The sequence below is a fragment of the Glandiceps talaboti genome, chromosome 5 (assembly GCF_964340395.1).
Source record: "Glandiceps talaboti chromosome 5, keGlaTala1.1, whole genome shotgun sequence".
NCBI lineage: Eukaryota > Metazoa > Hemichordata > Enteropneusta > Spengelidae > Glandiceps > Glandiceps talaboti.
In genome coordinates, this window is record NC_135553.1 from 1,511,993 (window position 1) to 1,535,315 (window position 23,323).

Below are 23,323 nucleotides of genomic sequence, written 5' to 3' on the forward strand. Positions count from 1 at the left end.
GGCTATCTAAACCATGCCTTAGTTTGTAGACATACGATCTGAGGCTATCTAAACCATGCCTTAGTTTGTAGACATACGATCTGAGGCTATATATCCAAACCATGCCTTAGTTTGCAGACATACGATCTGAGGCTATCTAAACCATGCCTTAGTTTGCAGACATACGATCTGAGGCTATCTAAACCATGCCTTAGTTTGTAGACATACGATCTGAGGCTATCTAAACCATGCCTTAGTTTGTAGACATACGATCTGAGGCTATATATCCAAACCATGCCTTAGTTTGCAGACATACGATCTGAGGCTATCTAAACCATGCCTTAGTTTGCAGACATACGATCTGAGGCTATATATCCAAACCATGCCTTAGTTTGTAGACATACTATCTGAGGCTATCCAAACCATGCCTTAGTTTGTAGACATACGATCTGAGGCTATCCAAACCATGCCTTAGTTTGCAGACATACGATCTGAGGCTATCCAAACCATGCCTTAGTTTGTAGACATACGATCTGAGGCTATCCAAACCATGCCTTAGTTTGCAGACATACGATCTGAGGCTATCCAAACCATGCCTTAGTTTGTAGACAGACGATCTGAGGCTATCCAAACCATGCCTTAGTTTGCAGACATACGATCTGAGGCTATATATCCAAACCATGCCTTAGTTTGCAGACTTACGATCTGAGGCTATCTAAACCATGCCTTAGTTTGCAGACATACGATCTGAGGCTATCCAAACCATGCTAAAACTTTGCCCTTCTTTTTTCCATGAAAAGATCGTAAAATCCCAGCTCCGCAAATTTGGAAATGACAAGTTTAGAATGGAAATCTAGCGATGATTACTTCCAGTCTTTTGTGACTTTATTGCAGCCGAAATTCAAAACTTTAGCCACTTTTTTAATCAGTCTTGGCCACAACAACCACATTTTGTCACAAACGTTCATGAAATTAATGAAGATTGAAGAGTCTATAAAACGACAAAAGACGCGTTCACACAAAAACAAACTCATCATATGGTTGTCCACAAATCTCCATCTACATAATACTGATTTCATTTTCAGGCATTAATAATGACTATCCAATCAAAAGTTAGTCTAAAGAATCACATGACTATCATCTACCAATCACAGTAAAAGATACTGCTCCGTATGCAATTGCACCCAATCACCTAATCTTAAATTTGTTCCTAAATTACTCTGAAATTACAACTAAATTAAAATCACACCTTCAGAGACTTCATCCATCACCAATTGACTGCACACAGTGTAAATATATATACATCTAGGAATAAACAGGATTATTTTTACACTCTTGATGGGAAATTCTAAATGACAAAAAACACCCGCATAGTACCTGATAATTGAGGTAGTCTGGGATTAATCTTTGCACACTACTTTCATTGCTTCAATTGACCTTTGACCTTGAAAGCTGATCTCCTCGCCTAAAATCATACCAAAAACTTACAAATAATGCAACGCTATCTCCTACTAGCTTGATGACAGGATAGGTTAGGGTTGGGTAGGGGGAGACAACACACAGGGGGGGGGGGCAACACAGGGAGAAGGGACACCATCAAGAGACCTATAGGAAAACAGACTATATACTTGTCTAAACAATAATAACTATGGTAAATGCAGCCAGGTTGCTTACAACTATAAAAAATTGCCAAAAATGCTATAAAAACAACAAAGAAAGCACTAAGCATCACAGATATTGTCTGACAACTTATGTATAATGCTGTACAGAGGTTGATTTGTACAAATCATATACTGTCTGTCATTCATTTACTGTACAATATACTGATAGGCAAAGCTTCACAATCATGCTGACCAATCTGTGTGTAATTGGTTTGATTGGCTTGTATGTATTGGCTTGTTTCTAATTTGTTAGTCTTCCTTTTAATGTGAATATCACAAAACTGGTTTGACTTGAGTTACAGGGGCAAGTCAAAACCACAGGATTAACTTTATTTGTGGAAGACATGAGAACCAGATGTCAACTATAAGGACCAGACGTCAGTTATAAGGACCAGACGTCGATTATAGGAACCAGATGTCGACTATAAGGACCAAGTCAGCTATTTCAACCTTGAATGATTAGAAACTTATGAATATCTCCTAGCATATACCAAATAGTAGAATTATTGTCACTTTTAAGTTTCATATTGACCTTGACTCATTCCACATGCTTTTGTTTCATCGAAAACCCAAATCTGTACTATGATGTATACAGGTACGTATAGAACAAGAAGTATCACTGGTTTCATCCCAAGATATGCAAATTTCAAATTCAAATGAGACACGCTACAACTCAGGCTCCTACGCATTGATAATATACATCGCTGCCTTCAGTGGTGGCACGAAAACTAAGACTGGTACATTGTGTTCATGTACAAGAAGGCATTTTAGTTACTGCTCATTTTTGTGTTTTGTTTTCCAGCGAAATAAGCAAAAATAAGTAGTAAGTGAAAATTTCAAAGTTTACAGTATGTGCCAACAGTGATGTAATAAAAAAAACCTTTCTAATAAACCCTTTCTAATATGCATATCTTGGATGGGGTCCAAAATGTACTTTGACAGAAGTTCTGGTTGTCATTTTAGTAACTTAATACAATACAATACGTGTGAAAGTCAAATAAGTTCTGTTTTCATATTTATAAAACACAATAAAACATCTGGATGTATTTCAAGTACAATATCACAGATCTTGTGGTTTACTTTTAACATTTTATAAATTAATTCTATATACCGTTGGTAAATTTTACAATATGCAGTATGTGACATGATGACATTTCCTTGTTGACTACTCAGTTATCTTGTATGTAACTCACACATTCTCATGATATTTTACTAGTTGGACATCAAGTCATCTTGTAGGTAACTCAAATATTCTCATGACATTTTTCTTGATGTGTATCACAAGTACTGAAATCACAACCTCTCACAACATAATAACATCAAATATATGATATATTCATGGACTTGTTACTAGTATGTTGGGAAGTGTACTCTATAAAGCAAACAATAGTCATGTCTATGGAGTTCTTATGCTCAGTTTTTCTGACATGAATATGATAAAACATGTAACAATGATAAATAATGCATTTCCTGTCACTCATAGTACATCAAGAAATATTTAGTCTAGAGGCTACCCATGGCTTTGACTCTCAAGATCTTGTGAAAAGACATTTGAAGCCACAGACAGCCTCTAGATGAAGAAACACCCAATCATTTTTGATCTTTGATATATAAATTATGGTATTGGAATGTCGATGAGCACATGTACTGCCAAAATATAGACTGCTCTGGTTTATAATGATTTGTCCAAATTCCAATGTAAGCTTTGATATTAAATACACCAGGATAAGAAAGGGAAAACATTGAGAACAGTGAATACACAATTATTTATAACTCAGTACCTAAAATGGTATGATGATATATCGAGGTATGTTTACAAAAATTATGATGGACTTTCTATCTTACACTAAGTTATAACTGATAAATTATCGATATCATTTTATAAAGATATTGGTCATGACATAGTTTACTGTAGAAACTTGTTACTTTTTATTTCAAAGAGATCACGCACCTTTGTAGCTTTTATATCACTCTAAACCAAAATCTGACTTTTCAGCAAGTTGAGGGTGGGGGCTTAGTTTTAGGGACCCTTTTGGATCTTAGTGGTACATCTAACAGGATGCCACCAGAGTCCTCATGGTACACTGTACATTGACTGATAACTATCTAAATCACAAGCCTCATAATGGCACATGTAACAGCGCCCTCAACAGGATCTTAGTGGTAAATGCTACAGCGCCCTCATAGTTTATTAGTACATCTTTGGTAACTAATAGTTTTTCTACTCTGATAAAGAATTTAAATGCAACACAAAACCTTACACTTCGGTTTCCTACTTAATTTAAGTTTCATTCCTTAGTGTACTTCGCATCCAAAATTTCTAAATTTTTAATTTGATGTTTATTTTACAGATGAGAAGGTTCTCTCTCACTACGAATTACAACATTTTTGACAGATGTGTCAGATATATACTTATTATAATCATATAAATGTTAAGCACCCAGAGGAAAAGTTGCCAGTTATTTAGACATACTAAAAAGTTAGAAATTTACAAGAGATAACAGCATCAGCTGGTGAAATATACATTCCCAAGACTGCTGGATTTCAATTCTTTTCATTTGAATAAAACATACATCTACCTAATCACACCTAGTAAATCTTGTTGTCTGTATCCCATTATGTGGGAGATGAGGTGGCAGCTCCTGATGCATTTGTGAGTGCTTCGTCATCAAGCGGATTGACCTGTGTGTTTCCCGTTCCCATCTCTGCATTCACTTTCTGATTTGTCTCCAGCTGTTGCTGCTGCTCATAAACTCTAACATCATCTTTTGTCATGTCTGGAGAGAAAAATTGATACACGAAATTCGATGATATTAAAATGGAAATGTACAATTTTTGTCTTTACATTATTTACACATTTTTTGTCTTGCACGAAGTGTTAGCGTGATTTTTTTCTGTCTTCTTTCCTTGGTTTGTCGTCCCCGCGACGCCCACCACCCAGTTTCATGTTGGTCTCCAGCTGTTGTTTGCATTCATAATTTCTGACGTCTTCCTTTGACATGTCTAACGAATGAAGAAGAAAAATGGCGTACACTGGGCGGGAAAAATTGGATTTGATACACTTTACAATTTGGACAGAAATTTGTGACAAAGTTAACAAAGAATAAATTATAGTTGTTAAACAAACAGGAAAAGGAGGTAAGTCTATAAAACTGTACTATTAGTTGGACCAGATGTGAAATATGGGAAGGAGTTTTGAAGTTTGAGAAGACAAAACATTCTGAGCTCTGGAAATTGTTGTGATCTACAACAGTTGTTTATAATCTATTAGACTAATACTTCAATCAAGTGCATCATTTAAAAATAAATTTCATTTTACATTTATGATTCATACACTGGTCTTATTTGTCTATTTCAGCATACCTGTTTTATAAAAGATGTAATAAAAAAAACTGAAAACTGAAAATTTTTCATGCTATAAATATTTTCCTCTGATTGTATATAGCAAAATTCTACCCATGCATTTGTTGTTAAACAGTGTCATGGTTTTTTTCTTTCTTTTAAAAGAGGATTTACAAATTTAGAAACTGTAATTGGAATCATTTATTCTATAAATGTGCTGATCTTTCATCTTTTACTGGGATTTTGAAACTGAAATCTAACTCCGATCAGCCCATGTGGGTTATTTTGGACTAATAGCAAACTTGATCAGAAAATTGGCCAAAACACAGAAATTAAAGTAACCAGCATACAGTTTAATGATAGTAATATTTTTGCAGGTAATTTATTTCCAAATCAAACCCAAACTATTTCCAGGTCTGCAAAGTAAGTCTACTTGGTTTGACAAGGGTTGGGGTGGGGGTGGGGGGTTTGGCAAAATGTAGGGTGAACTAAAGACAGGAAGACTTGTATTTGTGCAAACAAAAAGAAAGGAGTACCTTGAACAAGAAAACAGGCGGTGGGAAATCACAGTAGATGACAGCATGCAATAAAGATCAAACTTTAGAGCTAGAAAATCAAAGCTACAAGAGAAATTAACTTAAAATAACTCAAATATAACACATAACAATGATTAAGTGCAATCTTGGAAGGAAGAAAATCAAATACAACAATGGAAAGTGAAAGGTGTACAACAAAACTCAACTCAACAGGTTTCCAAAAATCTCAAAAAAAGGAAAATATGAAATGATTCACTACTTCTGTATTCTTAATCCAAGTAAGTCATGACTATGTTTTCTAAGTCGTAACTATGTTTTCCAAAAGCCATAAATATGTTTTCTAAAAGTGATAACTATGTTTTCCAAAAGCCATAAATATGTTTTCCAAAAGTGATAACTATGTTTTCTGTCATAACTATGTTTTCCAAAAGTCATAACTATGTTTTCCAAAAGTGATAACTATGTTTTCCAAAAGTCATAACTATGTTTTCCAAAAGTGATAACTATGTTTTCCAAAAGCCATAAATATGTTTTCCAAAAGTGATAACTATGTTTTCTGTCATAACTATGTTTTCCAAAAGTCATAACTATGTTTTCCAAAAGTGATAACTATGTTTTCCAAAAGCCATAAATATGTTTTGAGTCATAACCGTTTTTTAAAAGCCATAAGTATGTTTTCTAAGTCATAACATAGTATGTTTTCCAAAAAGCCACAAGTAGGTTTTCTGAGTCATAACTGTTTTCCAAAAAGCCATAAGTTTGTTTCATCAAAACGATAGCTATGTTCTCCAAGTTATAACTGTTTTCCAAGTCATAGCCATATTTCCAAACTCATAACTATGTTTTCCAAACTCATAACTATGTTTTCCAAACTCATAACTATGTTTTCCAAACTCATAACTATGTTTTCCAAACTCATAACTATGTTTTCCAAGTTATAACTTTCAAAAAGAAATATATTTGACAAGAATTGGTCCTTTGGTGAACTTCTTGATGTGTTTAAAAAAAAAAATTTTCATATGCATCATGCAAAAATTGGATTTTACACTAAACATGCATATACAACAGGAGAAAAGACTGAAAGGAAACAGTCCAAAAACTATGATTTCTGCAAACAACATCCCAAATATACTCCTTGAAAGCATGGGGCAAAACTAATTTGCATGCACCATTGATGACAAGCCAAATCTCAAGCAACCCAGGTCAAAGGTCAACTAAATATCTACTTACCAATCCATTCGTCAATCCAGGCAAATGCTTGTCTATGTCCAAGTAGAAGAATATCACGTATTGCCTACAATTGACAAAGATACACATATACAGGCAGTCACTAACTTTGTACAAGTCTCTAGCAGCTTTCAATATAGGCTTAACTCATTGCAGCAAAAACAAACATTTTGGATGCAACAAATTTCATTTTTTTAAAATATTGAAATACATAAAATCAAACACGTAAACTGGATGGGCTAAACAAAACATAATTCAAAAGGTATAAAACTGAAATGTTGAATACTTACAGTATGTGTATAGCCTTCTACTTTTGTTTGAAAACCCCAAACTTCAAATTTGACTTTGACTAGTTTATATGAACACATAATTGGGTCCTGTGTTTTCTATAAAAAATAAAACAAAGATGGAGGTTATTTTTAAATACAGCAAGGTAAGGTAAATGTGTGCATGCTAGGCTGCCTTGTACTGTGTGCATGTGTGTACATAGATAGATAGATAGGTAGGTTAAGTTGGGTCGTTGCGTAGGTAGTTAGATAGATAGATAGTTAGGTAGGGAGGGTGGGCAGGTGGGCGGGTAGGTAGTCAGCCTTGGAGGATGATGAGTGTGTGTGTGTGTGTGTGTGTGTGTGTGTGTGTGTGTGTGTGTGTGTGTGCATGGGTATGTATGTATGTATGTATGTATGTATGTATGTATGTATGTATTTATGTATGTATGTATGTATGTATGTATGTGTGTGTGTGTGTGTGTGTGTGTGTGTGTATGTATGTATGTATGTATGTATGTATGTATGTATGTATGTATGTATGTGTGTGTGTGTGTATGTATGTATGTATGTATGTATGTATGTATGTATGCATGCATGCATGCATGGCAGGCAGGCAGGCAGGTAGGTAGGCAGGCAAGTAGGTATACATTCCATTTGACAAATGCACGACAGTCTAATTGAATCCAATCCTGTAAACTGTAGCTGTCAGCTTTATTTATAATACACAAAATGTAATGACAGAGAGTGAGCAGACAGACAGTGTATATCAATGAACTGATCAATACCCAATCAGACATTTGATAACTTACTAGCCAGTCCTCTGCTAATGGTCCTCTTCCTGTTTTGACAGACTTGAATTTTTTTAAGTCCTGGGGTGAGTGAAAAGATGAAAACAAATTATTTCAAGATGTTATGGTTGTTGTTTTATTTTTGCTTTCCTTTGATTTCCTTTATGTGGTATTCATAATGTGATGACACAGGAATTAAGAGATACAAATATTACAATGTGACAGCTCCAACATTAATGGGTGTGGATAACTATCATTTCATGTCATGGTCAGCTCCCTAGATTACATTTACTCACCTCACTCTCTTTGTAATGTTTTTCTGGTACGTCATCATAAGCAATATCTTGAAATATAACTTCCCTCTGAGCAAGTTCTTCTTGGGTTAAGTTGTGACACTGCAATAAATCACACCATTCAAGTAATGCATGCACACATACACAGGTAGACATAGAAGAGCACCCTCTATGGTAGCAATATACATTTCTTTCATTTATGGCTAATGCTGATCATCATTATTGCTTGTTTTCAAACTGCATCTAGGTATCCAATGATGTCTATATTAACAGAGATAGTGTTTGTTTCAACCTAGTACCTGTAAATACACAAACTGTTTTCAGAAGTTTGATTTATTTTTGTATTGTATACCTAAGAGTGTCTGTATGAGATACTTGACATCTGCATCTCCTCAGCAAACATTGCATAGATATAGCTTTGTTTCAGAGAAACACTATGGTATGGATATGAATGTAGTTATATAATAAAATATACTGTACTGATAGACTGGATCTATCTATCTATCAATCTATCTATCTATCTGTCTATCTATCTATCTGTCTATCTATCTGTCTGTCTGTCTGTCTGTCTGTCTGTCTGTTTGTCTATCTATCTATCTATCTATCTAATAAATTTACAACTTGATATCTCAAGGTGACGACTGTTTGTACGGTTTTTTACAGTATTTCTCTACTTCATTAAAAGGGAATACAAGAGTTACTATAACTGTCACAAAATACATAACGATGTTTAGAAAATTGTTGTTTATCATTTGTACAACTAACATCTTATCTAAATTGTGTATACTTACATTTTCGCTACTGCCATTGTTATTCTCATATTTGGTTTCTATTTCTACAATAAACCTTGGTAAAAAGGAACACTGCAATGAGAAAGAAAAACAACACTTTAATTTACTTGCTACTCTGATTTTGAGAAATTGTCAGATTTTGTGGATTGATCAGTGATTAGCCTATTTATCTCCTACCTCAAGTCAGTATTTGAATACATCAATAACTTGTATGATTGGACGAGTGGTTTGGTAAATAATACCATATCAAACAATATGGGTAACGGGTGATTGTACAGTACAGTTTCTTCCTGCACTGACATATTACCCATAATCCTTGCTGACTTTCTATATTCTTGTCCCCCAGTAGAATAATAAAATTGATTCAAAATTCTCTGGTCAACATACACAAGTCCCACGGTCAGACTCGGGACAAGTCCTTGACTTACACCAGTCAATTTATCATGCTATATTCTATGCAGTACTTCACATTGAATAAATAATACAGCACCTGACAGTATATCTAGTTTCATAGATTCACTGAAAATCTTTTATTTAAGTAGTCATATACATATATATGAGGATTGGGTATTTCTTTTGAATATTTAATTTATAAAATAATTTTATTATGGCTTCCTACTTGAAACAACACTGACCAAGTCTATGTTTGTAAGTTATTACATTGCAAAAAGCAGAAAAAATGTGCTAAAGAGTTTGTTATTGTACATACAATGACAGATATTTTAGATATTTACTAATCTTTTGCAATTTATTGAGTTTACATTCTCCTCACGCCTGAGTACATCAAATTGAATCAATGATACAACAATTGCCATCCATTGAAAAAGGTCATAGTGAACTTAATAGTGAGCACACGTATGTTCTGACATTTCTAAGGTGAATATAAAGGTCACAAGGTCAACTGTCTTGACCTTGGTGACCTCTGGGTGAGTATTGATGTTGTTGGGAGTTATTATGTAAATATCCCAGTGACATAATTTGACATACCTATTTAAATACTTTTGTACAAGTTTACGCTCAGTTAATTGTATTTTTCTACTTCCAGCCCTAGAATTCTTCCTAAGGCTCCGAGTAATTTGTATTATTAAATTACTGGTGATCAGAATTTAGATGTAGCTTTCAGATTTGTAGATATATATAGCAACAACGGTAATGTAAACTTTACGGGTAAAGTAACGCAAACAACGCTAATGTAAATTACGGTTACAGTAACGCAAACAACGCTAATGCAAATTACGGTTACAGTAATGCAAACACCACTAATGCAAATTACAGTTAAAGTAACACAAACGACGATAATGCAAATTACAGTTACAGTAACGCAAACAACACTAATGCAAATTACGGTTACAGTAACGCAACCAACGCTGATGCAAATTACAGTTACAGTAACGCAAACAACACTAATGCAAATTACGGTTACAGTAACGCAACCAACGCTGATGCAAATTACAGTTACAGTAACGCAAACAACGCTAATGCAAATTACGGTTACAGTAATGCAACCAACGCTGATGCAAATTACAGTTACAGTAACGCAAACAACGCTAATGAAAATTACAGTTACAGTAACGCAAACAACGGCAATGCAAATTACAGTTACAGTAATGCAAACGACAACAAATCTTTCACTCTACTTCTCTTCAGACATGTTATCATATATCTACATCTACATTGTAGCATATTAATGATTTGGTGTGGATGTATAGACTGTATTTATATCTGTAAGCAGTGTCTATTGATTGGCCGATAATCTATAGACATTCTTACGGCAATTTGAATGTTTTCCTACAATGATCAATAGTTGTACTTAGATTTCACAGTCAGCACAGATAGGATTTCACTAACACTATCTGTGAGTCTGAATCGATGTATGTTTATTCAAATACACAGATAGTGATCCGCTAGGATAGCTGAGTGACAACCATCAAATATGACTACATGTACGTAGAGCAGAAAAGGAGAAATATACTTGATGAGTGTTTAAAATATAGACTGTGAAGAAGATATGTCGTATCATTCTGTCCTCACCAGCCTCACCCCATCACGGCATACCTTACAGACAAGACTGATTTAAGTGTTGATATCAAATCTTGTACTACGTACTCTTCAGTCTTTTAAACGTAAAAATAAATTTCATCGTTTAGGAAACAGATAGGTTTATAGCTTTCATTTTGTTCTGGTTTTCACCAATGTTACATCAATTTGTGTTTGATTCATCGATTTGTTCGTAATTTTTTTGTATTTTTAATTTATATTTGTATAATTTTATCTTGACACTGTGTGAGAAGAGCCTTTGGCTCAAGTCTATTGAGTTTAAATAAAGTCAAATAATAATAATAATAATAAAATAAGTAGAAATAAAGTATACAGTGATAATTCATTGATAGCCTCTACAAACTGTTCATGCGTTACAGTCAATCGTAATACACTGTGAATTATATCGTAATACACTGTGAATTATATCGTAATACACTGTGAATTATATCGTAATACACTGTGAATTATATCGTAATACACTGTGAATTATATCGTAATACACTGTGAATTATATCGTAATACACTGTGAATTATATCGTAATACACTGTGAATTAAATCGTAATACACTGTGAATTATATCGTAATACACTGTGAATTATATCGTAATACACTGTGAATTATATCGTAATACACTGTGAATTAAATCGTAATACACTGTGAATTATATCGTAATACACTGTGAATTATATCGTAATACACTGTGAATTATATCGTAATACATTGTGAATTAAATCGTAATACACTGTGAATTATATCGTAATACACTGTGAATTAAATCGTAATACACTGTGAATTAAATCGTAATACACTGTGAATTAAATCGTAATACACTGTGAATTATATCGTAATACACTGTGAATTAAATCGTAATACACTGTGAATTAAATCGTAATACACTGTGAATTAAATCGTAATACACTGTGAATTAAATCGTAATACACTGTGAATTATATCGTAATACACTGTGAATTATATCGTAATACACTGTGAATTAAATCGTAATACACTGTGAATTAAATCGTAATACACTGTGAATTAAATCGTAATACACTGTGAATTATATCGTAATACACTGTGAATTAAATCGTAATACACTGTGAATTATATCGTAATACACTGTGAATTATATCGTAATACACTGTGAATTATATCGTAATACACTGTGAATTATATCGTAATACACTGTGAATTATATCGTAATACACTGTGAATTATATCGTAATACACTTTGAATTAAATCGTAATACACTGTGAATTTAAGCACACAGTTTGAAACCTTTACTGAATCTCAAAGTACAAATAACACTTGAAAGGTTAATATACTTTTTCATCCGAACTATAACTGAGAAAGCCTACTGGGAATATTAATCTCAAACATGATATGTATTTAGTATGTACCGTAATATATTTATGAATTCTGTTATTATATATAATCCCATGAAATGTTAGTTTTACATCATGATGCCCCAAGTATGATTCTATGGACTAATACAAATACGAGCTGCAGGTAAGTGTTTGTAGTCAGTGGAATTATTCGAGGAGAATTATGATGTAAAACTACCATTGCTTTCATTTGATTATATATTTATTAATCCTTGTCATTTTTGGACAAACTTTCAATCAAATTTTATGAGTACTTTAACATTTCATCGTACTATATTCTCCATCACATATGAAAAATAGCATCCGACAGATGCAAATTTTGCAGTCACCTGATGTTCATTAATCACCACCTGTTGCGAGGTCAAGCTGATAATCATTTGGTCAGATTGTACTGTGGTTTCTCAGCCTGAAATTATCAGGCCTTTTGCAATAATTATAAAATATCAAATCTAGTCTAAATGTGCAAGTAAAACTTGTCTGAATATGACATTTGTTTGTCGTTTACACTGGTCACATTCTGGGATTTGTAGTTTGCAGCTCAAGTTCAATGACACTGGAAGAAGTCATTCTGAACAGTCGACAGAAAATGTTCAGTTGAACAGGGGTGATTTGGGTTTTTGATCTGTCCTGTTTGACGTCACACAGGTGAAGATTTGCACATAGTTATGTGATGTGAAGATTACAATTATCATACCTAAGGTACTTAAACAACACAGATACATAGTTTCAAACTGTTCTGGAAGTTTGAGGCCGTAAATTGGAAGCAGGGGAGTGAATGGTATTGAAATGAACAATATTACTTACTGTGTACTCTGCATATAGTAAAAGGTCATCCACAGTCACAGCAGCACAAGGAGAGAAAAAAGATAAGCCCAATTATGAATTAAAACAGAAAATACTTCTTGTATTCATGACACATGGGCTTTATAAATATACATGAATTCAAATACTTCTATACCACACATAAGCAAGCCAAGTTGAACACTTTTGTACAAAAAAATATGGATTTAAACTCTTGTCATTCAACATCAGCTTCAGGTCCGACAGCCTTTATTTATTTATATTATTTAATATTTATTTTCTTTATTCAATCATTTATTTTTTTATTTGTTTGTATGTTTGTTTGTTTTAAGCAAAATATTTAAGAAGTTTTTATGGTTTTTTGTGTGTTATTTTTTTTTTACAAATATCTCTATTTGCATTCCCCATCTTGTTGTGGAAATTCTGTTACACGGTCAAGTTTAAGAAACGATTTGACTTGTTCAATTTAACAACACATTGTAACTTTAATCAATGAAGCTACATGTAGAACATGTCATCTGTCACACACTGGTACTGTACATTGACAAACGTGATTTGTGTTTGCCATGCACTTTTATCGGCAAATTGATTGTTAACTGAGTCATTCTATTTCTACCCACACAAAATTCAATACTTTGTATTCCATTCCATTACTAATGGACCTCTCCATGTAGTAATTCTAGTCAATCTATAAATGTTATACTAAGTTCTTGCATTGTTCTAATAAACTAACTAAACCTTTATCTCTGCTGTATAAATGATATCGATCTGAGTAGACATTTGGTCTGTTGTGTTTAACCTGTGTGTACACCCACATAACAGATATTGTTAGAATGGAACCTATACTTGATATTCTCTTCTGTACGTGGCATAGGAAAACACAATCTGAATCAAATCTGATCTCAATTTATTTATTTACCTCTATTTTCTTTAATTTCATTTTTTTTTTCATTTTGTTGTTCCAGGAAAGAAGCCAATCATTCCCAGAACACAAAAAAATTGAAAACAAACAAAAATAAATTAAAGAAGTAGTTATAATAAAGAAATTGCGCCATATTCACCATATCAGGTTTTATTCAAACTGAGGATATCATAGATAGAAAGATTCCTTGTCTATGCAGTTCAGCAGGAATCGGTTTCTGTGTTCTTTTCGTAACAAAATCACAAACTTGACATTTTCTGATCTGAAAACTAAATTGTATTTAATAATGATATTATTTTACAGCAATGTTTGGTAAAGTCAGTCAACTTCTTGGAATATCCAAACAAAACCTAATCCTACATGTATAAACTATGAGTCTACTTTAACACAGAAGACTTTCTACATGGCTGACATCTCTCTACTTCAATAATACAAGATGACAAACTATATGTACATTAACTCAAATTCATCACTATCATATATTTATCAGTCACCTTAGGGTTATTTGTAATCTTAGTGGGATGATAGAAATCCTCTATAATTTGTCAGATAAACAGTGGAATAATGCTCAGTGTACTTTTACTGCATTAAGGTATTAAATTGCTTTCACTATTAAAGTAAACATTGGAACACAGAATTTGGCACAAGATATTACCATAAATTACTTTTTTTTTCAAGTGTATACATTTTCCATTGTTTAAAACATTTCTTAATCTTTAAAGTTTTGTTTCCTTGGTTACATACAATACACCTGATAAACCACTTGCAAAGAATAGAAATTTATATATATAGCGTAATATAATGGTCAGACCTGTCTGATAAATAGCACCCTCTAGTGGTCAGACTGGTCTGATAAATAGCACCCTCTAGTGGTCACACCCCTCTAATAAATAGTGCCCTTTGGTGTTGAAGTATTGTAATAATGCATGGGAGTGAAACATCACAATCCCTATTATACCACATCATCTGCGTGAGTCGTGTTGCGATTGGTCAATGCCCTGTCATGTGGTATGCGTAATTTGAATACTGTTGCCCGGGAAATGACGATCTATTGCCCCATAGGGCAATAGTTCCATGAATGAAAAGTCGAGTGGACTATTGCCCGCCCACTGCGCATGCGTGAGCGTCTTCCTTGCAGACGACAAATATTCAGACGGGTCAATGGCCATGGCGACAAGCAATAATTCACGTTTTTGGAAAGTGTCTGAAGTAGATCTTGCAGAACTGGTGTCGCACAAAGATGCTAAGTGCACAAAGTGTGTTATCAAAAATGCTGTGAGTATTTTAGAAAAATACTGTGTGGTATTGCCTGTAGTGGAGGATAATCCTATAGAACTGTGTACGCTACTACGTAATTTTTATGCAGGAGTGAGATGTTTTATAAAACAAATGTCGACTGGCCTCTTGTTCGGGCAATAGCATACGTCAGTCCCCCCTCGGGCCTGTCAATCACCTCAACATCAACCTATTTCCCTTGGGCTTCACCCTCGGGAAATAGGTTGATGTTGAGGTGATCGACAGGCCCTCGCGGTGAACAGACATATGCTACTGCCCTCACGGCCAGTCGACATTTGTATAATGTCATCTCTGTGTGATTAAACTATCGTCAATAATTGTAATTCTGATATTTCTCAGACTCTTTGAAGTATCTATTTCTATTTTCTTATGAAAATGTATTCTGAAACAACATTTGCAAGATACCACCAGCCTTGTACTCATCCATACATCACCACACCTGAATTTTACTGTGAGGTATGATGACTAGAGAACACAGTAATCAGGTATATATCAGACAGATCAGATGGTGAGGATATTGGATGGTGTTGTGACTAATATTTTTTTAGTTTTGCGACACGACAGTATATTCACTGGAAATTGTTAAAATACTAATATTTATTAATTGTACATGTTAATTAGAGGTCAATTTTAATATCCAGAAGAAATACAGTAAAAGGTTTGAATCACGATTATTTTGGGACGCTGATTTTACGCAACACACAGGTGATTCAATATGTACGTATATGATATTATGATGAAGTCATTACATCTAGCATTTTCAAACATTTTCAAAAAAAATGTTCAAGTTGCAGCTAGTGCAATTTTAAACAGAGATGATGCTATATCTATCTTTATTACAATGTGCAAACATTGTGGTTCATATTATGTAAATTAATATTATTATTATTATGACAAAATTCAAATTACTATGTATGAACACAAATGCAAGAAAATGTCTACAAATTTAAGAATATTTATCTTTGATTGTTTATGTTTCTGACCTATGTATAAACAGATTTTGTATAATTCCTGGTTTGTTTGTTCCGCCCAACAAAATCTTCTTTACTACTAGTATCTCTAAAAATAGCAATCTCATTGTATTAAATGCTATTTCTATTTTTCTATTAAGCATTACAAGGTTACGCATGACATGACCTTCAGTGATGATAATTTCAGCTCATGATACAAAGTATAGCATCACTCTCTGCTAATCCTCCATGTCCTATTACAATAGCTAAATTTAGTAACAATCTTGTAAATTAAACAATCAAGGTAATGATTGGAGTGGATAATAACAATATTCCTTCACTAATATTTTACCATAGACAGTGACAGACATACTTCATGATTTGGACAGTAATGGACAGCCGTCATGGTTTAGACAGTAACAGACAGCCGTCATGGTTTAGACCATGACTCTTCACATGTTACTGTCTGTCAAATTAAATAAAACTGGTACTCAGGGACATCTAGTTATGCAGTGTTAACATTGAACTAATTGATCTGCAGGTAATAAAACAAGGCTGAAACCGTCACCGCATTCAGCGTCAGTCTCTGGACATCAAACCTTTAATTGAGCTGAGAGCAGTGTAGCAAGAACATTTCATCAGACCAAACATGACGTGAGAGTGAATTTCATAGTTATTTGTCTCAATTGGATGATTAACGTAAATTACTCTGCTGCTTGCACATTACTGAGATTGGTTGCATCATAGGACTATTAAGAACTGAAATTAATCAATTTTTATGACACCTCAGTCAATAAACCCCAATACATCGACTTATTCCACGATGGAGCTAATATGCAATCAATAAACCCTGATACATCAACGTATACCACCACAGAGGTAATGTGCAGTCAATAAACCCTGATACATCAACCATGATGGCAGTGATATACAGTCAATAAACCCTGATACATCAACCATGATGGAGGAGATATACAGTCAATAAACCCTGATACATGTATATCAACCATGATGGAGGTGATATATAGCCAATAAACCCTGATACATCAACCATGATGGCAGTGATATACAGTCAATAAACCCTGATACATCAACCATGATGGAGGTGATATACAGTCAATAAACCCTGATACATGTACATCAACCATGATGGAGGTGATGTACAGTCAATAAACCCTGATATATCAACCATGATGGAGGTGATATATAGCCAATAAACACTGATACATGTATATCAACCATGATGGAGGTGATATACAGTCAATAAACCGTGATACATCAACCATGATGGAGGTGATATACAGCAAATAAACCCTGATACATCAACTTATTCTACAATGGAGATGATATACATTCAATAAACCCTGATACAATAATTTTTTACATTGAGATGTCTTGCTCACTCAGGTCAATGCACCTATTAACTCAGCTATCCAATACACACCACCTCAAATTCATATTCTATCAAGTGTTATTCATTGACATTACATCGCACCAGCAAACAAATTTACAGGTACACTGCAGAAATAAAATATGTATTAACGTCACAAAAAAAATAGCTTGTGCTAAACATCAAATGAATTTATCAAAAGACTTTGTTCTGAACAATCACACAGTATGTGCACAAAATTGTGTTCTATATTTCCTGATCTGAAAAGAACAGCAAAAAATGGAATTTACATAAACTATGCAAAGAGAAAAAGTACTGGCTGTTCACATTATGCATTTGTAGGAAGTGAAAGAGAATTCCACCCATACACATAAGCTTTTTTTACTGAATGAGTCATCTACCGGAAATGAATTGAATGTTTAGAAACCGGACAAAGTTTATCCTCAGGAGAGTATATTGTAGTGTTAATGTAACGTTATATAATATTATAGGAGTCAATATCTTACTTACACACACATCTATTCAATCATTGAATGTGTGGCCAAAATGTTTCAGTTTCAGTTTCACAAAATACAATAGTGTGTAGTTTTCCACTAGTTTGAATTTCACTGTTGGTAGCTGAAAGACTGGCATAAAATGGTGCAATGTCAGGGAAGACCCAACATTGGTAACTGGGACAGAAGAGGCCCCCCCCCCCCCCCATCTATTCTTTAATTGCATGTGTGGACAAAATCTTTCTTTTTGACTTTCAAAACAATGTCAATAGGGTGTATTGCTTCAACAGTTTGAATCTCACTGTTGGTAGCTGAATGACTTGCATAAAATGGTGCAATGTTGGGAATAGAAGTGCACCCCCTGTGTCAGTCAACTTGACGTTCTTATTAATCTGATCATACTGACTTTATTCATTTGATAGCCATCAGTATGGTCACATCAAACATAGTCAAATCATACCCCCCCCCACCCATCCTCCCCTAATTCACTCCCTTATTTTTGTTTGTCAACTTTTGTAACTTCACTACAAATCTCACTATGTTGTCAATCCTCCACTGACATCCACATAATCTTTTCATATCAAATATTATATTGAATTTTATATTTTTTGTATCATAATAATTATATGATCCTCATTGTTTTAATAACTGATTCCTAAGTTGGTCACCCATTTGGCAGGGAGACTGTGAATCTCTATTTAGATCCTCAGGTTGAAAGGTATAAGCTTTAAAAAAAATGAGTTGCTCACCGCTTTGAGGAAAGAAAGTACACATCAGGATAAATTCATGTTATCTACCAGTTGGCATGTTAGCTCAGCTGTTTAGAGCACTTTAACTAGTGTTTAGGGGAAGTGGGTTCAATTCCTACACTTTTCTTTCCTCATTTATAACAAAGTCAAAGAACTTTATAGTTATTTGCTGGATTAGTCACATTATAATATATCTCGCAATTACCTTAAAGTTTCTTCTATTCTCAACCATAACTATTTGTAGTGATCGGTATCACCAGAACAGTTGGCCTCAGTTCCCGTAATAATAATAATAATATTTTTATTGCTTTCCTAAGCCTCCCGCCCATATACAACGTAAGAAATGTACAACAAAATCAAAATCAAAGTCACATATCATAAATTCAAATGAATATTCAATTCCTGTACTGTATGTAACAGATTACATAAACTGTTACTCTCACACTGTATACTCATAATGACTGGATACATAAGAATGTGGTCTGGTTTCAGAAATCAACAGAAACCCATCGGTTTTGTATGTTCATGCCGTACAACAAATCAATGTCCATCATTTTAAAATTCTGCTCACAAATCAACATGTTTTATAACATCTAGGCCAAGTACTGTGTTATACATCGAACTTTGACAGCGGTTGTTAAATTGTATTGATGTGACTAAGTGTGGCCTTCTATCTAGAGATCAACACTCAATTACCAACAACCACACATCATTTCCAAATATTCATCTTCGTACAGTTTTGGAAAATACAAGTTACATAAGGGGTCTTGTCAATATGAGTCAAAGCCGGGTATAATGATGACAAAACCCTGTCTAATTATGCATACACACAGACACCAGAAAAATTGAACTCTCCGTTCAACATAAAACAGGTTTCATTTTTTTTAAGGTCTCATCAAATTTAAAGGAGGAATAGGTACAACTTTCCTAGACTGTAAGATATGTCGTGTTGTTCAACCCTATCAGGCTTCTTAACCACTGAGTGCTGGCTGACAGTATGGCATGAATGTCTGTATCTTACAGACTACAACTTTCCCTAAAGGCTTGTTGGATTATAAATTGTAGATTTCATCAAATACAAATTCTATAATAGAGATCTTTAACCTTCTCAACTGTTAACCCAACCTAGCAACAAATATACAAGAAACTGCTATGTCTGTGTTTATTTTTATTGCTGGCTTATTCGATAAGAAATTGTAGATTTCATCAAATACAAATTCTATAATGGAGACCTTTAACTTCCTCAACTGTTAACCCAACCTAGTCAAGAAACTGTTATGTCTGTATTTACTTTTTATCAACCCCCCCCCCCCCCCCCCCCCACTCCTGGGCTTTTACTAATCAAGCAACAGTTTCCAACCCATTTCTGAAATAAATCAGAGGGCGAACTAGGAAACTTTAGAAAATCAATTCCACAAATGTTTCTTCCTCAATATTATTTGGAAAGGGTAATCTGTACCACATGAAGACATACAAGTATATTTACAATATAATCATTGTGTATAGCATTGTATTCTGGGGATTGGTTTAGTCACTCACCTGTTTTTGTGAAGGGGTAATAATTCCATGCTTTTTCTGTTATATAAAATATATTTGGAATGACTGCACGGACCCAACTTGGTAGACGACTGTGGAAGATAAAATATGTTATACGTTAGAAATACATGTATCCTAACTGATGCAGGTCGGATAAACTTTTGAAGTAGTTTTAAATGTCAGAACTCAATTTGTGTAAATATGTATATAAAGTTAGAGTTGAAAACTTCAACAGTAAATACAATGTAAAATATCTTTTACTCATTTTTGCTATTTGTATGACAGAAACATATTTTTCACTGGTTGTAAATTTTTGCCTATAAATGCAGTAAACATATTATTATAAGTCATACAAATAAAGAAATGTGATAAAATCAAAGTGAGATTTGAAAATACGATATTTACCTATTGAGATAGATTCTTTTTTCTGTGTACTGTCCTTTACCATGTACTGGATCTTCATGGGGTTCATTTACAACCACTTCTACACCTTCACCTTTCTCACTCTGTTCATGACTATGCCTGGCTATCATATACAGCTGACCAATGTTGTACTGAAATTAAACATACATGTATACTGTTATACAAAGAAATCAGAATCATAACACCAACCTTAGATGGCTTGGACTTGGTTTCTAGTATCAAATATAGTATCAGCCTAGGGTTAAAAGGTTAATCAATAGCTCGCATAGCGGCTCAATGACTAGTACACCACATACCTGTCTTATGTACTATATGTATGTAATGTTTCTTTTTGGTCCCCCCCCAAGGATGCATTGTGGTGCAATGACTACGCATGCGCATTCAATATCCTATGCACAGTCTCCACGCAGAGGGCGCTATCTACAATATCATCGTGAGGCCGCCAGTTACAAATGAATCTACCCTGTGCAAGCTTATGGGCTTTGCCTAGTTATGTCTGATATTTACATAATTATACATTTTTGTAGACTTGTATCATTTGCGCCTCCCTCAATGTCAAGTTCACAATACATCACCAGTACAAAGTCATCTGGACTTTTTATCACATGGTAATAGTTGCAACAATTTTAATTAGATACATCAATGATGACTTTTATTAACTATCATTGTTTATCTCTGCACTATCTCCTCTACTAGTAAGATCTAGGATTACACATTATTATCTCTGCCAAAGGACTTGGGGTTATATCACAAGTTATTACTTCTATGACCTTAGGTTATATCAAAAGTTATCACCTCTACCAACAGGAGTTGAGGTTATATCACAAGTTATTACCTCTGCCAACAGGAGTTGAGGTTATATTACAAGTTATCACCTCGGCCAACAGGACCTGAGGTTATATCACAAGTTATCATCTCTGCCAACATGACTTGAGGTTATATCACAAGTTATCACCTCTGCCAACAGGACTTAGGGTTATATCTAAGGTTATCACCTACATGTATACCAACAGGACCTGAGGTTATATCAAAAGTTATCACCTCTACCAACAAGTCAACCTGTGGTTACATGCAGTATATGAAAAGTGAACTCCCTGCTGCATCAATTATTTCTCAGGTTTGTCAAACCATACAGTTTATCAATGCACATACAGTAAGAGTACCGTCATATTTAGATGCCCAAGGACAAAATCTGATAACATAATACTCTACATGTCTCTCTGGATTGTACATTCTAAATAAATAAATACATTTATACATCAGAAAGTCTTAGATTCGCATAAATCTGCAGGCTATGTTACATGTTACGTACATGCATGGCATACTAAAATACGTAGCTATGACAACAGATATGGGGGGAGGGGGGATGTGCCTCTGCAAACCCTTGACAAGATGATACACAAAGATGAAAGATAATTTATCATAGGTTTTATGTCATCTTCAATGTCGCCATATTAAACCCAACCAGGCCTGTATTTCCCTAAATAATAGTATGAAATTTTGACATGTGCTAATTCATACATGTATGCAGTAAATTACTTTACAGAACTCACAAGAGACTGAGAAATAACTGGAAAGTTGAAGTGAGTGGGTGGGAATGTTCAATTATTAATATCTAATCAGATCAATCTCTTATTTTTCATTCATACATCTATGATTATCATAACATGATTATATTTTTTATGAGACTTGAGAATTACAACACTTTTTTATCTATTAAAAGAGTTTTTCTATTCATTAACACTTATAAATCACTCAATGTGGCATATATTTGGAAAATATCTTTTTTATTTCTCACGCTGAACACAAATATACATGATGTAGTGGAACCGTAGCAGTATTATATCTATAGTGACATCACATAAAACACATCTATATGTACACCACCACCACCACCACCACCACCACCACCACCACCACCACCACCACCACTACCTTCACCACCACCACCACCACCACCACCACCACCACCACCACCACCACCACCACCACCACCACCACCACCACCACCACCACCACCACCACCACCACCACCACCACCACCACCACCACCACGTAAACCAATCTATTAAATGTACACTCATATTTCCAAGGTATTCTGGACACTGTTTGGTAGGTGTATTTGGCAAAATACACATTTTTTAGGGTACTTCACTGGATTATTGTACAATATGACATGGACTAACAATGTCATATTTCTTCTTATGCTGAGAGTGATCTACAATTTCATATTTCTTCTAAACTAACGAGGACCTACATTTTGCTGGCATCAATAAATGAATGTGGCCAGCCGCCTAGCTCAGTAACCAAGCTACATGTACAGCCGATAAAAAATGACAGCAATTAGTCTTTACATGTGGTAACCCACAGACTGTAAATTTTCACCATGTCAGTCTATTGTCATTTCTCAATGCTCTTTCCTAAGATCTTGGTATCCAAGTGATACTAACAG

At 34.3% G+C, this 23,323-nt stretch overlaps 1 protein-coding gene across 1 annotated transcript in view; it reads right to left on the reverse strand.

Annotated features, from left to right (window-relative positions):
• Positions 1–3,825: 3,825 nt before the first annotated feature.
• The window catches only part of LOC144435792 (cytoplasmic phosphatidylinositol transfer protein 1-like), a 66,705-nt gene continuing 47,207 nt past the window's right edge, over positions 3,826–23,323 (reverse strand). Inside the window, exons 2-10 of the mRNA XM_078124415.1 lie at positions 20,854–21,002; positions 20,452–20,540; positions 13,115–13,122; positions 8,887–8,958; positions 8,099–8,197; positions 7,824–7,883; positions 7,036–7,131; positions 6,749–6,812; positions 3,826–4,417 (exon numbers count right to left, since the gene is read on the reverse strand). Of these exons, the coding sequence (XP_077980541.1) occupies positions 4,257–4,417; positions 6,749–6,812; positions 7,036–7,131; positions 7,824–7,883; positions 8,099–8,197; positions 8,887–8,958; positions 13,115–13,122; positions 20,452–20,540; positions 20,854–21,002 (798 nt within the window). The 3' untranslated portion in view covers positions 3,826–4,256. The remainder of the gene's footprint in view (positions 4,418–6,748; positions 6,813–7,035; positions 7,132–7,823; positions 7,884–8,098; positions 8,198–8,886; positions 8,959–13,114; positions 13,123–20,451; positions 20,541–20,853; positions 21,003–23,323) is intronic.